Source organism: Arvicola amphibius, chromosome 2 (genome assembly GCF_903992535.2).
Source record: "Arvicola amphibius chromosome 2, mArvAmp1.2, whole genome shotgun sequence".
Classification (NCBI taxonomy): Eukaryota; Metazoa; Chordata; class Mammalia; order Rodentia; family Cricetidae; genus Arvicola; species Arvicola amphibius.
This window is the reverse complement of record NC_052048.2, coordinates 184,916,122-184,936,254: the sequence shown is the minus strand read 5'-3', so window position 1 is coordinate 184,936,254 and position 20,133 is coordinate 184,916,122. Positions and strand designations below refer to the sequence as shown.

At 39.1% G+C, this 20,133-nt stretch overlaps 1 protein-coding gene across 2 annotated transcripts in view; it reads right to left on the bottom strand.

Annotated features, from left to right (window-relative positions):
- Window positions 1-20,133, bottom strand: part of Trim24 (tripartite motif containing 24) — a 114,730-nt gene that overhangs the window by 67,390 nt on the left and 27,207 nt on the right. For both annotated transcript variants that reach the window (XM_038317980.2, XM_038317981.2), the window contains exon 2: window positions 259-377. In XM_038317980.2, coding sequence (XP_038173908.1) covers window positions 259-377 — 119 coding nt within the window. The remainder of the gene's footprint in view (window positions 1-258; window positions 378-20,133) is intronic.

Below are 20,133 nucleotides of genomic sequence, written 5' to 3'. Positions count from 1 at the left end.
TCTCTTCTGGTGAGCAGGCATACATGCAGGTAGAACACTACACATATAATAAATAAATAAAAAAGAAATATGATGAAAAAAATCATGGCTTTTATGTTGGCATTATTTTAATCCCTAAACTCAACTATTCGCTATTCTTTATACACATAAAAAATATAATTTTGTATATTAATGTTCTAAAATTTGGCTCTTAAAATATTCTCCTTTATCATTTAAGCTGCTTCATCATAGGTAGTGAAGGCTTGAATTGACACTTACCTGATTAGACTTTTCTACTGTACTACTGGGAACCTCAGTGGTGTCCTTCACAAAAAAGTTGTCTATAATATGTCTCTCAGCACATTCTTGACTGCAAACTGGGCATCGAATGACTCCAACTGGGAAAGACAAAATTGAATTTGAAGTTTAATATACTGAGATGGCTACATCTCTTCTAAACTGTAACTGGGTAGGGTTTTGTTACTAATATTTTATAGTTCATATTTTCTAAATTCATAATTTATGTATGTACATATATACATATGTATATATATATACACAAAACATATAGTATATATATTAACTGCACTAAGCATAAGTTTTAATTTTAACTGGCATGCCTAATGGCTTTTGTTTTTACAGATCAGCAACTTCCTCTCTCACTGTTTTTCAAACTGTATTCAAGATAAGGTCTTGGGTCATCCCTGTACCCAATGTCACATATGTTTTCTACAGAACAAGGATTCTGGGTCTCTCCAGACCTATAGAATCAGAATTTCTGAAGAATTACAATCATCTCTGTTTAACGTTCCCACAAACAATTAAGAAACATTATTTTGTCTTTTCCTTGAATAGATACAAACTCCTTCTATGGGGAAAATGTCCTATCTCATGGATACATGTAATACATATAATGCACTGATCTAATAGAGACTTAAAGAATCTCTAAAATATTCAGATACTTATGGTTTGGATGTGAAATTTCCCCTACAAGCTTAGCTGGCAGCACACACACACAAAAAAAATTCATCTGAGATCCACACATCTGAGATTCTAAGTCTGACCCTCAACTGAAGCAAATAAAAAAATCTACACACACACACACACACACTCTTACCATTTAAACTGACTATGTTCCTCCACCAGAGCCACAGGCTACCTAACAAGACTAGTACCATGCATGAGAACCAGTCTGAGTTGTCGGTAAGGGGAGTCTTCTAAGGCACTTACAAACAATACATGGTATTCCTGTTGCCCTTGCTCCAGTACAGAGCTTGAAGACTAGTCCCTATTGCTGAAGACACCATGTACTTGGACACAAGACCAGGAGGGAAATCGTGCCTGGTACTGGCAACCTAGTTGACTATCTGGGGTGAGATGAGGCCATGGACCTTAGAGGAGAACCTATCACCATCGCTTTACTAAATCAGCATGATTCCCAACACCCACAGATAAGTACAGCTCTTAACGCCCATCCAAGAAATTTCTCTTTACAACACAAGGGAGACAGAAAACCACAACTGGTTAAAATTCCGAAAACAAGTGATCATGGAGCACTCAGCCAAGACTCAGGAAACACTGTGGAAGAGCAGGCAAAAAGAGTGTATGAACTAGAGAGCCAGAAAACTGGCTGTGAGAATGTGTCTCCTAGAAATGACAAGGTGAAACAATCATGACTGACTAAACAAGACCTGAAGTAGAATAGCACAGCACCAGACACGCTAACACGGAAGGGGAATAGCACAGCACCAGACATGCTAACACGGAAGGGGAATAGCACAACACCAGACACGCTAACACGGAAGGGGAATAGCACAGCACCAGACATGCTAACACGGAAGGGGGAATCTCATAGGGATACGCCTGCAAAGAAATACAGAGAGGCCACTAAGGCAGACAGGAGAAATAGTTATTTCCTGGGGATGATACACCTAAATGGTTACCTAATTCCAAGTGGTCGGCACTGGAATCATACAAGTAATACTAAATATTTGTATATTTAGGCATTGTGTGTGTGTGTGTGCTTTCTCTGCCTCTCTGAGCTAGCAGGCTTTCACCCTGGTATCTAGTTCCCAAGTCTTTACCAATGTAAAATGGAACAATTGAGATTTAGTCAAAAACAACATTTGGCACTCAAATTTATGGCAAGACCACACAGACAGTTATCATACCAATTACAAACAAACTGAGAAGACATCAGATGTGACAAGACACCTGGGAAATCCTCCAGGAGAGAGTTAATAATATTAAAAGGAAAAATCTTTCCCACATTAAGGATGGGTAAGTAATATAATACAAGGCATTAGGGCTTTAGATGACTTGAAAACAGAAGCAGAAAATGAAAAGATAAAGTAATTTAACTGAGACTGATATACTACCAATTATAATTACTATCAGGTAATTCATATTTTATCCTTAAGTCAGTGGGTGTTTAAATATGAAAAGTGGATTGCTAAAATACATACCTTAGAAAGACTTATAAATAAAAATGAGAATACTCACAGAGGAATTTAATAAGAACCTACCATGCTATTGCATGATAAAACTGAAAAGGGGAGGCCCAGGGTTAGAAAACTAACCTTAGTTTAGTTACTATACAAGAAGGACCAGCAGACAATAGGCACACACAAGGTTATAAAGAAGTTAAAAGGAATACTATAGAAATATTAGATTAAAAGAAATTTAAGAAAGCAGTTATTAGAATACACTCACCCTTTGTGAAACAGATATTAAATTCATGGACAACTAAGAATAGAATTATCCCCAAAGACTGTAAAAACTTGAAAACAGCGATATTGGAAGCTGGTCCTCACAATGGTGCACATGGTAGAAAGAGAAGGTTAGAACCACAGAACAATGAAACGGTGTTAGTGGTAGTAATATTTCCTAAGATCAGCTTTTGGATGAAGGTCAATATGCTGAACAAAGACAGCTTGAGGATCACACCTTGGTGCTATACTGTTTAGAAGTTTTAAATGCTTAAAGACTGAAGAATCAGGAAAGAGGTCTGAGTCATTTACTAAAATTATACAAGGCCCAAAGGAAGCCTTCACTATTTTAAACAAAAACTAACCTCAGATGTAAATGGAATAGTATCAGAATCAGAAGTCAGAAAAATATTAATAGAATCATGAAGAAAGTTTTACAATCCTGACTTCTTTTTGGTTCCCACTTGCTGATCAAGGTAGATGAGTAATTTTTGTTTTACGACATATTCCTACCCTCACCACAGGTACAAGGCAATGAAATCTATTATGGCCTGAAATCTATAAAATTATGAGACAAATCTACCTGGCTACACCCCTATCCTCCTCCGGCAGCATTCCCTGTCATTTGCCTTATCATCTTACCTTTATCATTGTATCTACTTATGTTTTTATTTAGTGCCTGGCAATCCCAAGCAGAACATAACTGCCATAAAGACAGAGGTATTTCATCTGTTTAGTTCACTGATAATACAAAAAGAAACCTATAAATGGGCCTGGCACATAGTGTTCAATAAGCATTTGTTGAGTAAATGTACAATTCCCTTTGTGCGAAACACATACCTGTTATCCACAATAAAAAAAATTGAGAAAATCATACTCTGTAGATATGTCCTAAAAATGCCAATAGCATTTAACATAAAAGGCCTTCCTTTATAACACTCTAAACGTCTTCACAGTAGCAACATGTTCCTGTGTACCACACTCAAATATAGACGGCTAGACAGGAGCAAAATAAACACAAATGGAACAAGCAAATCAGTAGAATCAAAACGAAAAATTTTAAGTATGTAGGACTAGTAAAACTAGGAGAAAAACTCAAGTGATAATGATTAACAAAAAAATACTGATAGTCTAGAAAGAAAGCAGAGCCTTTCAAAGATAATCAGTTCTTTTCTGAAGTAAATAAAGAGCTTCTAAGTCCCAAGAAAAGAGGCCAGCTCCTGTGTGAGCTCTTACTGGGTCCTGGAAGAGCCCTTTACTATATCAGTTCTAGTGCATTCGGTGTTACTATAACTTATTCAGGGTCACACACTCTTAAATGGGAAATTTGTGATTCGAATCCTGCCTGATAGGTAAGTATTTAAACAGACAGATGCCCAAAGCTCCCGGGTACAACACTAAGCAAACAAAAACTAACAAAAAGCTAAGACATTTCATATCATACAGTAAATATAGTTAGTGCTGGGCTAAAATAAGTCTATTAGACACACCTAGGAAGGTCGGGAAAACAGCTTATTTTTAAGGAGATATTTAAAAAAATCACAAAGAAAGTGTTGTCATTTTAGAGAAATCATAAAGAATTCTTTACCAACATCTAACACTAAGAATATATTTTTAAAAACAAACTAAACGAGAAAGTGCTTGCTTGTTAAATTGGAACTAACAATATTTTTTTCTACATTCTAAAACAAAACAATGCAAAATGCTTTTCTGTTCTTTGTCCATTTAAAGTTTCTGTGTTTACTAGAATTACAAAGCATACTATAGGTCATAAAACATGACTGATGACCGCTATAAGGAACTCATAAGGAAGTGTATTTACAATCAACTTTCATTTTTTTCTTATAAATGATTTAAGCTTCTGGATTCTGAGATGTATGACTTGCTGTCTCATTTGTAGTCTTTTGGGTCTTAGCTCTAAATATAAGCTTAATGCAAAGTTTATAATTTTACTTTCTGTCATGAATGGTTAGCATATTTTGCTCATTTCTATAAAAGAGAATGGATTTTAAGGTCTAGTTACATGGACCAGATCACATGACATGAGAATGATCAGAGACAGATCATCCCTAGTCAAGAAATACAAACTCCAATATCTATGGAGGAAAAGGAGTTGGTGTATAAACTACAAATTAGTGATCTGTACTTGGTCTATCATACATTAATGGCTTGCTACCAAGATATACTGATCTTCAAAGAAAGATCACGTGCCAGTGATGAGGATATGGTAAGAAATGTATTATTAGGCAACTACTTCATGCTGTTAACCACACAAGAGTATATTTAGAGTAACTAAGATGGCTATAAAGTTACTGTAATACAATCTTATGGTATCATCATTGCAGTCCATCTGTTAACTGAATTAATTATGTGGTCCCTGCCTATCAAAAGACTCAATATCTACAGAAGCATACATTAAAAATATCAAGTTTTCATGTGTATGAGTACTTTGCCCAGATGTACATATGTGCATCACATGTGTAAAGGACATGCAGAGGCCAGAAGAGGGTATCGGATTCTGTGGAACTGCAATTGCAGATGGTTCTGAGCCACGGATGGGCGCCGAGAACTGCCAGAGCAGGAAGTGCTCATTGCTGGATCTCTCCTATATTATTTTCTTAAGATGCTGGGGATTGAATCCAGGGCCTCACACATGCCATCCAAGTGCTCTGCTACTAAGTTACATACCATTAGCCAGAAACCTACTTTTAACCACACACGAACGCACACACACAAATGTACAATAGAGATACATTTAGACATCTGTTCAGGAGAGTTAGCTATTCAGGTCAACTTGGACAGAGGCATTTCTTTTTCATTTGTAGTTCTTAGTGTATTATATAATATCTTGAAATGAGGAGTTGACTGGAGCAGCCAGATCACTGTCTCTGTTGTCTTGGAAACAGGATAGTCTTCAGTGCTTTAATCCCAATGAATATTGTTGCCACTGGGTTATATAACCCAGGGTAGCTGCTTGCTTTCTGTAGCTCCTCACTTGCAGTACACAAACAGGACTCCATCTGCCTTGGACAGCTTTCCTAGGCCTTGAAGGCCTGGTTGGCAATGATACTTAGCTTCTCCTGGTCCTTCTGATGTCTACTTTGAGTAATAAACTTCCATCACGTAACTTGTATTTATGTTCTGTCTCACTGGACTAAGTAAGTAGCAAAAATGCAGGAGAAAATGTAGCAGGCTAAAATAGTAAACAGGCTTCAAAAAACAAAAAAACCTAGTGAAAGCAGACTGACTATACAAGGATTATCATCAGAAAACATTGTCTAATCATAAAGGGGTTGATTCTTCATGCATCTACAATCTTAATACACAAAGCACCTAACAGAACATAATACTTTGAAAATATAGACATAGAAAGAAAAAGATAAATTTGCATTATAGTTGGAGATTTCAACCCTCCTCTCAATAATCAACAGAGTAGTGAACAGAAAATCTGTAACAAGACTTGAGGTGTCGGTCAGGCGGTGGTGGCACATGCCTTTAATCCCAGCGATTGGGAGGCAGAGGTAGGCGGATCTCTGTGAGTTCGAGACCAGCCCGGTCTACAAGAGCTAGTTCCAGTACAGGCTCCAAAGCTACAGAGAAACCCTGTCTTGAAAAACCAAAAGACTCAAGGTGCCAAGTAACTTGATAAAATGACATTTAATACCAGAACTGTCTATACTTAAGTGCAAAAGGGACGTCATCAAGATGTAATATATGCCGAACAATAAAACATGTTTAGAAAGAACTAAAAACAGGTCTGGAGAGATGGTTCAGTGGTTAAAAGCACTGGCTCCTCTTCCATAGGACCTGGGTTTGGTTCCCATAAATAGCAGCTTATATCTTCCAGTTCCTGGGATCTAGTACCTTCTCTTCTCCTGGTCTTTTCTGGCACCAGGCATGCACATGGTATATGCACACTTGCACACAAAGGCAAAGTATTTACAAACAATAAAGGGAAAAAAACTAAACTGGAAAAAAACTAAAAACAGAGACTATTTCATGACCAAAACGAGACCATCTTAGAAATTAGAACAGAGTAAGAAATTTCTAGATATTTAAAAATTAAATGTTCCAAATAACTCATAAAGAATAATTTTAAATGAATAATGTTTCGATCTAAACAATAATTTAAAACATACATTTGAAGGACTTAACACTATTTATCTCCCTAACTGTAAGAAACAGTTCAGCAATCTGGATAGACAGGTGGTATTCAAGTCCATTCAGAAATGCAAAGTTTGGTGCTGGAGAAATGAGTCAAGGGTGAGAGCATGTACTACTTGTTCTTCGAGGGGATCTTACTTCAGATCACAACTGCCTGCAACTTCAGATCCAAGGATTCAATGCCCTCTTCTGGTCTCCATGGACACTGTACTCATGTGTGCAAAAAAATTCTTCTCTCTCTCTCTCTCTCTCTCTCTCTCTCTCTCTCTCTCTCTCTCTCTCTCTCTCTCTCACACACACACACACACACACACACACACACACACCAAAAAGTAATGTAAACAATGAAGCAGAAGAAAAGTCCAGAGATTAAAAACATATACACATAGAATACAGAACAAGTTTTAATCAGAATTTCAAAAAGAAATATAATGGGCAAGAATTTTATAGAAAAGACAAAATCCCACAGCCCAGCCTGTTTGGGCGCCTGGACCGGGAATTGAGTGCACCCAGGTCAGTGGGAGGTCCCCTGCTCCAATAGCCTGCCTGCAGCAAGGTAGGCCCTTTGTCACCTAGCTGCTTGGCCAGCAAGAAAACCTGACTGTCTACGAGAAGATCCATCATTCATTGGGGTGAGTGAGTGCCTGAACCGCGGCAGCTGCCGATAGAGGAACCACCGACATTCCCCACCCCCCCACACACACTTCCTGCTCTTCCTGCAGGGGTGATTCTCCCCGGATACTGCCTCTCTCTTCCTGTCCCTTCCCAGCTTGCACCCAGAACCCTCCCCCAGCTTCATCCTCCCATCTTTGGGGCCACAAAATCCCACAGCCCAGCCTGTTTGGGCGCCAGGGACCTGGAATTGAGTGTACCCAGGCCGGTGGGAGGTCCCCTGTTTCAATAGCCTGCCTGCAGCAAGGTAGGCCCTTTGTCAGTGAGCCGCTTGGCCAGCAAGGAGACCTGACTGTCTACCAGAAGATCCATCATTCATTGGGGTGAGTGAATTGAATTCATTGGGGTGAATTGAACTTCTAAAAGAAGACCCAAAGGGGATTATTCAGAGGAAGAAATGGGCAGGCGCCAATGCAAGAATTCCTCCAACAATTTGAAAAACAACATGAAAGCACCAGAACCCAGCGAACTTATAACAGGAGGACTTGAACACACTAATCAAGAAGAAGTAGAAAAAATTGAATTTATGAAAGTAATAGAGTCCCTTAAACAGGAGGTGAAAAACTCCCTTAAGGAAATGGACGAGAAGAATAACAAAAAGTTTGAAGAATTGAGTAAATCCGTAAATGATATCCTAGGAAACCAAGAAAAAACAATCAAACAGATAATGGAAACAGTGCAAGACTTGAAAACTGAAATGGAGGCAAGGAAGAAAACACAACCCGAGGGCCAGCTGGATATGGAAAATCTATGTAAACGAACAGAGACTACAGAAACAAGCATAACCAACAGAATACAAGAGATAGAAGAAAGAATCTCAGATTCTGAAGATACCATAGAGAAAATAAACGCACTGATCAAAGAAAACAGCAAATCCAACAAATTCTCATCACAAAACATTCAGGAAATCTGGGACACAATAAAAAGACCAAACCTAAGAATAATAGGCGTAGAAGGAGAAGAAGTACAGCTCAATGGTCCAGAAAATATATTTAATAAAATTATAGAAGAAAACTTCCCAAACCTAAAGAAAAATATTCCTATTAAGGTTCAAGAAGCTTACAGAACACCAAATAGACTGGATAAAAAAAAAAAATCATCCCCTCGCCATATTATAATCAAAACACAAAACATACAGAATAAAGAAAGAATATTAAGAGCTGCAAAGGAAAAAGGTCAAGTAACATATAAAGGTAAACCTATCAGACTAACACCTGACTTCTCTATGGAAACCATGAAAGCCAGAAGATATCCTGGATAGATATTTTGCAGAAACTAAGAGACCATGGATGCAAGCCCAGATTACTATACCCAGCCACGCTTTCATTCACTATAAATGGAGAAAACAAAATATTCCAGGATAAAAACAAATTTAAACAATAAGTAGCCACAAATCCAGCCTTACAGAATAGAAGGAAATTCACAAACCAAGGAGTCCAGCATTGCCCAAAATAACTCAAACATCTAGTGACCCTTCACCAGCACATCTCAAAGAAAGGAAACACACAATCTCTACTACCAAATAAAAAATGACAACCGGAGTTAACATCCACTGGTCATTAATATCACTTAATATCAATGGACTCAATTCACCTATAAAAAGGCACAGGCTAAGAGATTGGATATGAAAACAGGATCCAACATTCTGCTGTTTACAAGAAACACACCTCAACCACAAAGACAGACATCTACTCAGAGTAAAGGGTTGGGAAAAGGTTTATCAAGCAAATGGACCTAAGAAACAAGTGGGTGTGGCCATACTAATTTCTAACAAAGTTGACTTCAAACTAAAATCAATCAGAAGAGATGGAAAGGGACACTTTATACTTATTACAGGAAAAATCTATCAGAATGAAGTCTCAATCCTGAATATCTATGCCCCTAATACAAAAGCACCCACTTATGTAAAAGAAACATTACTAGAACTCAAAGCAGCCATCAAACCAAACACACTGATAGTGGGAGACTTCAACACTCCTCTTTCACCAATGGACAGGTCAATCCGACAGAAACCTAACAGAGAATTAAGAGACTTAATAGAGGTAATGAACCAAATGGACTTAACAGACATCTATAGAACATTCCACCCAAACAGGAAAGAATATACCTTCTTCTCTGCGGCTCATGGAACCTTTTCGAAAATTGACCACATACTCGGTAACAAAGCGAACTTCCACAGTTACAAAAACATATTAGTAACCAACTGCGTCTTATTGGATCACCATGGATTAAAATTAGAATTCAACAACAATGCTACCCCCAGAAAGCCTACAAACTCATGGAAACTGAACAGTCAACTACTGAACCACACCTGGGTCAAGGAAGAAATAAAGAAAGAAATTAAAGTCTTTCTTGAATTTAATGAAAATAAAGACACAACATACTCAAACATATGGGACACTATGAAAGCAGTGCTAAGAGGAAAGTTCATAGCACTAAGTGCCCACTTTAAAAAAAATGGAGAAAGCACACATTGGAGACTTAACAGCACACCTGAAAGCTCTAGAAAAGAAAGAAGCAGACTCACCTAGGAGGTGTAGAAGACTGGAAATTATCAAACTGAGGGCAGAAATCAACAAAATAGAAACACAGAAAACAATCCAAAGAATCAATGAAACAAAAAGCTGGTTCTTGGAGAAAATCAACAAGATTGACAAACCCCTAGCCAAACTAATCAAACGGCAGAGAGAGAGAACACACAAATTAATAAGATCAGAAATGAAAAAGGGGACATAACCACAGACACAGAGGAAATTCAGAGAATCATTAGATCTTACTACAAAAGCCTGTATGCCACAAAATTGGAAAATGTAAAAGAAATGGACACTTTTTTAGATAAGTACCATATACCAAAGTTAAACCAGGACCAGGTGAACAATCTAAATAGTCCTGTTAGTCGCGAAGAATTAGAAACTGTTATCAGAAACCTCCCTACCAAAAAAGCCCAGGACCAGATGGTTTCAATGCAGAATTCTACCAGAACTTCCAAGAAGACCTAATACCTATACTCCTTAAGGTATTTCATAATATAGAAACAGAACAGTCATTGCCAAATTCCTTTTATGAAGCTACAATTACCCTGATACCTAAACCACACAAAGACTCAACCAAGAAAGAGAATTACAGGCCAATCTCACTCATGAACATTGACGCAAATATTCTCAATAAAATACTGGCAAACAGAATCCAAGAACACATTAGAAAAATTATCCACTATGATCAAGTAGGCTTCATCCCAGAGACGCAGAGCTGGTTCAACATACGAAAATCTATCAATGTAATCCATCATATAAATAAACTGAAGGATAAAAACCATATGATCATCTCATTAGATGCAGAAAAAGCATTTGACAAAATTCAACACCCCTTTATGATAAAGGTCTTGGAGAGATTAGGGATACAGGGGTCATTCCTAAATATAATAAAGGCTATTTACAGCAAGCCGACAGCTAACATCAAATTAAACGGAGAGAAACTCAAGGCCATCCCACTAAATTCAGGAACACGACAAGGCTGTCCACTCTCTCCTTATCTCTTCAATATAGTGCTTGAAGTTCTAGCAATAGCAATAAGACAACACAAGGGGATCAAGGGGATTCGAATTGGAAAGGAAGAAGTTAAACTTTCGTTATTTGCAGATGATATGATAGTGTACATAAGCGACCCGAAAAACTCCACCAAAGAACTCCTACAGCTGATAAACTCCTTTAGTATCGTGGCGGGATACAAGATCAACTCCAAAAAAATCAGTTGCCCTCCTAAGAGAAAGAAATCAGAGAAGCGTCACCTTTCACGATAGCCAAAAATAGCATAAAATATCTTGGGGTAACTCTAACCAAGGAAGTGAAAGACCTATTTGACAAGAACTTTAAGTCTTTGAAGAAAGAAATTGAAGAGGATACCAGAAAATGGAAGGATCTCCCTTGCTCTTGGATTGGGAGGATCAACATAGTAAAAATGGCAATACTACCAAAGGCAATCTATAGATTTAATGCAATCCCCTTAAAGATCCCATCAAAATTCTTCACAGATCTTGAGAGGACAATAATCAACTTTATATGGAAGAACAAGAAACCCAGGATAGCCAAAACAACCTTATACAATAAAGGAACTTCTGAGGCATTACCATCCCTGACTTCAAACTCTATTACAGAGCTACAGTATTGAAAACAGCTTGGTATTGGCATAAAAATAGAGAAGTCGACCAATGGAATCGAATAGAAGACCCAGATCTTAACCCACAAACCTATGAACACCTGATTTTTGATAAAGGAGCTAAAAGCACACAATGGAAGAAAGAAAGCATCTTCAACAAATGGTGCTGGCATAACTGGATGTCAACCTGTAGAAGAATGAAAGTAGATCCGTGTCTATCACCATGCACAAAACTCAAGTCCAAATGGATTAAAGACCTCAATATCAATCTGAACACACTGAACCTGTTAGAGGAGAAAGTGGGAAGTACTCTACAACATTTGGGCACAGGAGACCGCTTCCTACGGATAGCCCCAGCAGCACAGACATTAAGGGCAACATTAAATAAATGGGAGCTCCTGAAGCTGAGCAGCTTCTGTAAAGCAAAGGATACTGTCACTAAGACAAAAAGGCAGCCTACTGACTGGGAAAAGATCTTCACCAACCCTGCAACAGACAAAGGTCTGATCTCCAAAATATATAAGGAACTCAAGAGACTAGACTTTAAAATGCTAATTAACCCAATTAAAAAATGGGGCACTGAACTGAACAGAGAATTCTCAACAGAAGAAGTTCGAATGGCCAAAAGACACTTAAGGGCATGCTCAACCTCCTTAGCAATCAGGGAAATGCAAATCAAAACAACATTGAGATACCATCTTACACCTGTCAGATTGGCTAAAATCAAAAACACCAATGATAGCCTTTGCTGGAGAGGATGTGGAGTAAGGGGTACACTCATCCATTGCTGGTGGGAATGCAAACTTGTGCAACCATTTTGGAATGCAGTGTGGCGGTTTCTCAGGAAATTTGGGATCAACCTACCCCAGGACCCAGCAATCCCACTCTTGGGAATTTACCCAACAGATGCCCAATCATATTACAAAAGCATTTGTTCAACTATGTTTATAGCAGCATTATTTGTAATAGCCAGAACCTGGAAACAACCTAGATGCCCTTCAGTGGAAGAATGGATGAAGAAAGTGTGGAATATATACATATTAGAGTACTACTCGGCGGTAAAAAAACAATGGCATCTTGAATTTTGCATGCAAATGGATGGAAATAGAAAACACCATCCTGAGTGAGGTAACCCAGGCCCAAAAAGATGAACATGGGATGTACTCACTCATAATTGGTTTCTAGCCATAAATAAAGGACATCGAGCCTATAATTCGTAAAAAAAATCCTAGAGAAGATATATAAGAAGGTGAATCCAAAGAAAAACATATAGTTATCCTCCTGGATATTGGAAGTAGACAAGATTGCCGGACAAAAAATGGGAACTTGGGGGTGGGGTGGGATGGGGGATGTGGGGATGGGGAGAGAAAAGTGTGAAGTGGAGGATGGGAGGAGCTTGGGGGAATAGGATGGTTGGGATATAGGAAGGGTGGATATGGGAACAAGGAATTATATATCTTAATTAAGGGAGCCATTCTAGGGGTGGCAGAGACTTGACTCTAGAGGGGTTCCCAGGTATCCAGGAAGACGCCCCCAGCTAGTTCCTTGGGCAGCTGAGGAGAGGGTGCCAGAAATGTCCAAATCCTATTGCCATACTCATGAATATCTTGCATATCACCAAAGAACCTTCACCTGGCATTGGATGGAGAAAATGACAGAGCTCCACATTGGAGCACCGGATTGAGCTCCCAAGGTCCTGATGAGGAGCAAAAGGAGGGAGATCATGAGCAAGGAAGTCAGGACCGTGAGGAGTGCTTTTACCCATTGAGACGGTGGAACAGATCTAACGGGAGACCACCAAGTCCAGTTGGAATGGGACTGATGGAACAGGGGACCAAACCGGACTCTCTGAATGTGGCTGACGGTGGAGGAGGACTGAGAAACCAAGGACAATGGGCGATGAGCATGAACTCTACAGCATGGACGGGCTCACTGTGAGCCTTGTCAGTTTGGTTGCTCACCTTCCTGGACTTAGGGGGAGCTGGGAGGACCTTGGACTTAACATAGTGAAGGGAACCCTGATGGCTCTTTGGCTTGGAGAGGGGCGGAGTGGGGGTATGGGTGGAAGGGAGGGGAGGGAAGGGGGAGGAGGAGGGGAGGAGATGGAAATTTTTAATAAAAAAAATGAGAAAAAAATATATAACAAAAAAAAAGAATTTTATAGAAAAGAAAAAATTCTGAAAAGTTTCCAACATGAGTGAATCCAAAGTAGAATAAACAGATTTAATATGCTAAAACATGCTAAAACTGAAACAAAGACAGAAATGAGTTATCATGAAAGAAAGGAAGAAAGACAAGCCTCTTAGCTACAATAAAGGGCGTCAGAAGACAAGAGAAAGCTATATCCCCTCAACTACCACTACCACCACAAAAAAAATTGCCCAGTTAGTCCGGCACATGGCACGTGCCTATAATCCCAGCAAGCAGGAGGTACAGACAGGAGGATCTAGATTTCAAGGCTAGCCTAGGCAACAAGAAACAGTCTCACACACATACACATACATGCAAGGAAAAGAAAGAAAAAACAAAATGAAACAAGGAGGGAAGATCCTAAACTAAGCAGATATATTGTTAAATACTGTATAAAATGTACTACTTGAAAATTTCTGTGATAAGCAAGTCTTGATATAGCATGCTTGATAATAAAATCCAATGATAGGTTACCAACCTAGCAAACTTTAAGGTTACTAAAATCATCTACTTTTAGATTTTACTTTTTAAATTGATTTTTATTGAGCTCTACATTTTTCTCTGCTCCCCTCCCTGCCTCTCCCCTCCCCTTCAACCCTCTCCCAAGGTCCCCCATGCTCCCAATTTACTCAGGAGATCTTTAGACTTTATTTTTTCATGTTACATTTGTTTATGCTGTAGAACATTTGTTTAATGATACAAAGATGTGCTGCATTATTTTATGTTGCATTTGTTTAACTCTGAGGCTGTGTTACTTTGCCTGTCTAGAACACCTGAATGGCCAACATTTAGGTAGGCAGGGCTGACAGGTAGACAGAATAAAAAGGAGGAGAGATCTGGGAAGAGAAGAAGAAAGAGGAGAGGAGGACACAAGAGACCAGCCACCCAGCCACCCAGTCAGTCATGGAGTAAGAATAAAAGTTAAGATGTACAGAAGTAAGAAAAGGAAAAGGCCCAGAGGCAAAAGGTAGATGGGATAATCTATGTTAAAAGCTAGCAAGAAATAAGCCAAGCTAAGGCCGGGCATTCATAAGAAAGAATAAGCCTCCATGTGTATGTACTTATTTGGTAGCTGGGTGGCAGCCCCCCCCACAAAAGAACAAAGAGGAAAAAACAAAAAAAAAACCAGAAAACAAAAAAACAACCCAACACCACCTTACCTACTTCTCTTTGAGTAACTATTTTCATTAACTGGTTTATTAAACCATTTCTTAGACATTTTCTAGTTTATCTAATACCTATTTTTTTCTGTTTTGCAAGTATTTTTCTTACACAAAAAATTAACTACCTACTGTATACACTACTTTGCAGCTTGCTCCTGATCACTTAATATATTATGGTGGTTCATTTCCTATCAGTTTTGTTAGCCCCTTCCCACACACTCACATTGGGTGATTATATCTGGGTTATACAGCATAAATCTCCTCTAATGGCTTACTTTTAATCTCTTGATTACAGATGAGAATAACTGTCTACATATCGCTTTAGACGCATGGCAGAAGAGTTTTTAAAATAGACTCCTAGAAGTAGGTTTATGGGTCAAAAGATAAAAGGATCACCAACATTTCAAAACCTGTCAAACATACCCTCATTATAAATGCATGCTATCTAGTTTCACAAAGTCTGAGAGTATGTAGATAAATTTTTGGATTGCTGGCCAAAGGTAAAAAGAGTTTTCTTGGTATAGTAGATTTTAATGGTTATAATCATTAAAGATTTAACATTTTCTCAAAACAGTCATTTGGTAGGTCAGAGATCTTGGTGAGTTCAAGGTTAGCCAGGGTAACATAAATGAAACCTTGTTGAGGACTGGGGGTCGGGGGAAAAGGAGATAGAGAAGAGAGACTAGAATCTGAACTCTTTGTGAGATGAAAACATGGCACTTTTAAACTGTTCAAGAGTCTACAAAGACATACAAGTACCTCTGCCTTTAAGAGAACCCAAATGGGTTCAACACCAATTGATATAACTTTAACACAATCCCTACAACTAAGACTCAGAGAACATTTGAGAAGAAGGGGCAGAAAGATTCTAAGAGTAAGAGGACCAGGTCATCTGCTGTCAGCTTGTTAAACAAAACAAAGAGTAATCCAAATAGGCCTATCAATCATAGAAGAACAAGTCTCAAGAATGCTGATACATATGGAAATGCTTTTTGTAAAGACGAGGGGGGGGGGTCATCCTTCCCAGTGATATAAAGGCACTTGCTACCAAACTCAATGACCTGTTTGATCCCCTGGATCCACATGCTAGGAGAGAACTCACAGGTTATCCCTTGACCTCTATATGCATGTGATGGCTTACACATACAAAAGTAAGTATAATTTTTAAATGTGATAAAGTACTTAGATCTCAGAGGCCCTTCCCCTAGAGGTAATTGTTTATAGATCTTTGCTGATAAGTGAACTGACTAAGGTAATGCTGTCTTGTCCTAACTTGTGTCTTGTCCTAATGCTGTGTCTGCCTGGACACTTCTCACCCTTTCACCCCTACCTCAATAATCACATACTCCTTGGCAGTGTTTTGAGACTATCTATGACCCTGACCATGGTCCAGATGCATTAACCAAAATAATGTCTGTGAAAGCAAAAACAAACTAAAATTAACTAGAGGAAGTGCAAATCAAAAATTTGCGTTGTCTAGAAAATACTGCTTAGCTCTGCAAAAAGACAGATGTTACAAGGTTATTCCAACCCCTCTCAGAAAGAACACTGAGGTCATTGTGGTTTTTGACTTTAAAAATGGTGTACCCCCGAGCTTAGGTACCTAGAGACATTTTGGAGGTATTAGCCTACTCTTGGTCTAGCCATTATTAAAGGACTCTTACACTCTTACTGGCTTAATTAGCATGGTTGTAACTATCTCATGTGGACCATTTCACTAAAGTTGTCTAATGAGTTCTTAAGGAAAAAGTATACATTCTCCTTTTCCCACACTGACCAAAATCCCAAGCTTGCTTGATCCGACACCTGGCACTCTCATGCCACCAACACCACCACCCCTCAGTCGTGCAGCTTCTTGTAGTCCTCCATCTCTGTCCTTCCTACCTTAAACAGCACAACTTTCCTGCTCTTACCCATCTCCTCCCAGCAGCTGCTGGCTTGCCTGCTATGAGTTCCCTTCTGAGACTGTTCAATTTTTTTTTAAATCTATTTGAAACTAAGAACCAGCAATAGGAGACCCTAATTCCAATTACCACAATATTCCTGGAAGAATCACCTGTATCTGCATTTAAAAGAGCTTGCTAGGGAGCTAAGAATACAGTTCAGTGGTAGAACACTTAATACATTTTGAGTCCCAGCACCACTCTCTCCCCTCGCTGCACCCCCCCCCCCCCCACCACACACAGTATTTGCTGGGTGATAGCTCAGCATGTACAAGAAGGACCCTGGATTCTTCTTCAACACTGCTGAACCTCTGACTTGGGTGTAGAACTAATATTCCAGTTGGGCTGGTTTAATCACTTTAGCTAAGGAACCACTCCTAAGATGGGATCATCCCCAAAAAGTGACCCTGATTTTCCTTGTATCAGCACCACAAAAGTCCATCGACAATCCTACATAAGGCAGGCAAGGCAGAGCACCTCTGCAATCCTAGCACTTGGGAGGCTGACACACGACTACCTGGAGTTGGAAGCTAGGGAGGAATATATAGTAAAGACTCTCTCAAAACAACAAAACTAGATAAAAGTTGCTTACAGATATCACCAAATTAGTACCAAGCTGTCTAGCAGAAATACAAATCTCTTCCAAAATGTTCACTATCAGGTATTTATGAGCACTACATGTGTTCTGTTGAGCACGTTTCCTGAAATCTGAAATTCTTCCAGCATTATTTTTTTCTCAGATTCACTGCAAGCTTCTACCCTGGGGCTTTCATTACCCTGAGAATTCCTCTGCCTAGCAACTTTAACCCAATTCTCTATATGCTTTATGACACATGAAACTTAAATAGTTTCAAACAACCATTAATAGTAATGTTGAACAATCACTAAACAAACTACAAGATGTTATTTTGTGATTAGGATACCATATACTAGAAAAACACAGTAAACAGTTATTTAAAATCAGTCTAAAAGAGTTTCTTTACAAGTTGGCAAAACAATCTGTAACAATGTCCATTGGTTGTATCTTTAAATTTATTTTTGTACGCGTCTATGCACAATGTGTAGGCACATGTGCCATGGGTGTGCATGTGGAGGCTCGAGAACACCCTTGATGCAGTTGTTCTCTTTCCATCTTTATGTGGGTTCCAAGCATCAACCTCAGGTCTTCACACCTGTGCAGTGTGCCTGGACCCACTGAGCTATCTAGCTGACTCCTGGCAGAATCAATACCGTGATACACTGCACGTTCTTAATTCCTTTTGTTCTTACACCCCTATTGGTAGCTGTTCTTCCACAACATTTTGAAACACAAGGATATATTGTTGGGTTTTCTTTTACTCTAGCCCCACGTTAGAACACCAAAATGTTGTTTTTTACTCTTATTACTCTTTCGGCTTTTTGGGGGGAGCCCACCATCCAGCTCCCAAATAAGCCACACACAGAGGCTTATTCTTAATTAGAAATGCCCAGCCTTAGCATGGCTTGTTTCTAGCCAGCTTTCCTTATCTCCTGTGGGCATCAGGTGAGGTTTTACAGGCTCTGGGCCTTTTCTTTTCTTACTTCTGTGTATCTTACTTTTTCACTCTTACTCCAAGGCTAGGTGCCCCCTTCCCCGTGTCCTTCTCTCCTCTTTCTCCTCCCTCTTCCCCTCCCAGATTTCTCCTCCTATTTATTCTCTGTGCATACCAGCCCTGCCTATCTTCTCTCTTGCCTCACTACTGACTTTCAACTCTTTTTAATTAGACCATCAGGTGTTTTAGGCAGGCAAAGAATCACAGTTTCAGAGTTAAACAAATGCAACATAAAAGAATGCAACACATCTTTGCATCATTAAAACAAATGTTCCAGAGCATTAACAAATGTAATGCATCTTAAATAATATTCTACCACAATATATTTTCTCTTTTGTCCTTTTAGTAGACAGAGCTAAGAAATACACAAACACACAATGTCATCATATCTTTCATAAAAGACACTAAGTAGTATAGATTCTCTTGTGCCTTGCTATTTCCACTTACTTTATACACCTTGGAATTCACTCCCTAAGAGTCTATAGTAGTGGTTCTCAACCTGCAGGCTGTGATCTCCTTGGGGCTCAAATGACCCTTTCACAGGGGGTCACTTAAGACCATCAGAAAACGCACATTTCCTATGGTCTTAGGAAGGCACTGCTCCTCTACCTGTCTCCAGGCGGGTCCACCTACATGCAGATATGCCCACACACAAGTACCCAGCATGATGACATCCTTGAGCCAACCCCATCTCATACACCCTGAACAAATACAGGTATATGTGGCAGGGTTGGAGCCATAATGTACTTACTGGGGCTAGCCACATGTGTGTAGAAAGCAACTACTGTGCTGAAAGCAGTTTTGAAGGTAAAATGAGACTTCATAAGCATTATGTACTAGATAAATGTAAAACCATTAACTACTGGCACACGTGTGCACGCACGTGCACACACCATGTGAACTTAATCTGGATGTGGATGCTGATCAGTATTTTTATATTCAGCTGTAGTTGATGTGTGTCTACTACAGCATTGTGATACTAACAGGTATGTAAAAAAAAAGGTAAAAAAATTCAACACAGAGAACAGTAAATTATAGGAAACTTTAATGAACTGTATTGACTGAACTATGCCATGTATTATCTTTTGTATTATTATCATGGGGTTGGGGGAGTGTGAGACAGGATTTCTCTGTGGCTTTGGAGCCTGCCCTGGAACTAGCTCTTGTAGACCAGGCTTGGCCTCAAACGCAGAGATCTGCCTGCCTCTGCCTCCTGAGTGCTGGGATTAAAGGCGTGCGCCGCCACCACCACCCAGCTATCTTTCGTATTATTAAAGCTACTGTTATATATTTTTTCACTAGAACACTATCCCATGACAATGGGCCATGTACAGAAGAACACTAAGAAAAGAAAACACAGTGAGGGATTTTTACAATACGGTTTTACCTCAACAGTTTCAGCAGGAATCGAGAAACCGCATTGTTTGTTGTAAAGTTCTATAAGCTGACTCTATGACACTAAACTAAAACACCATTTGATAGCAAGCACCTGAGCTTTGCTGGCAAGGATGCCAACTATATTAGCAGCAAAGCTGATGGACTCAAGAAAGCCAGACTTGGCACTGGTGACAAAAAAAAAAAAAAAAAA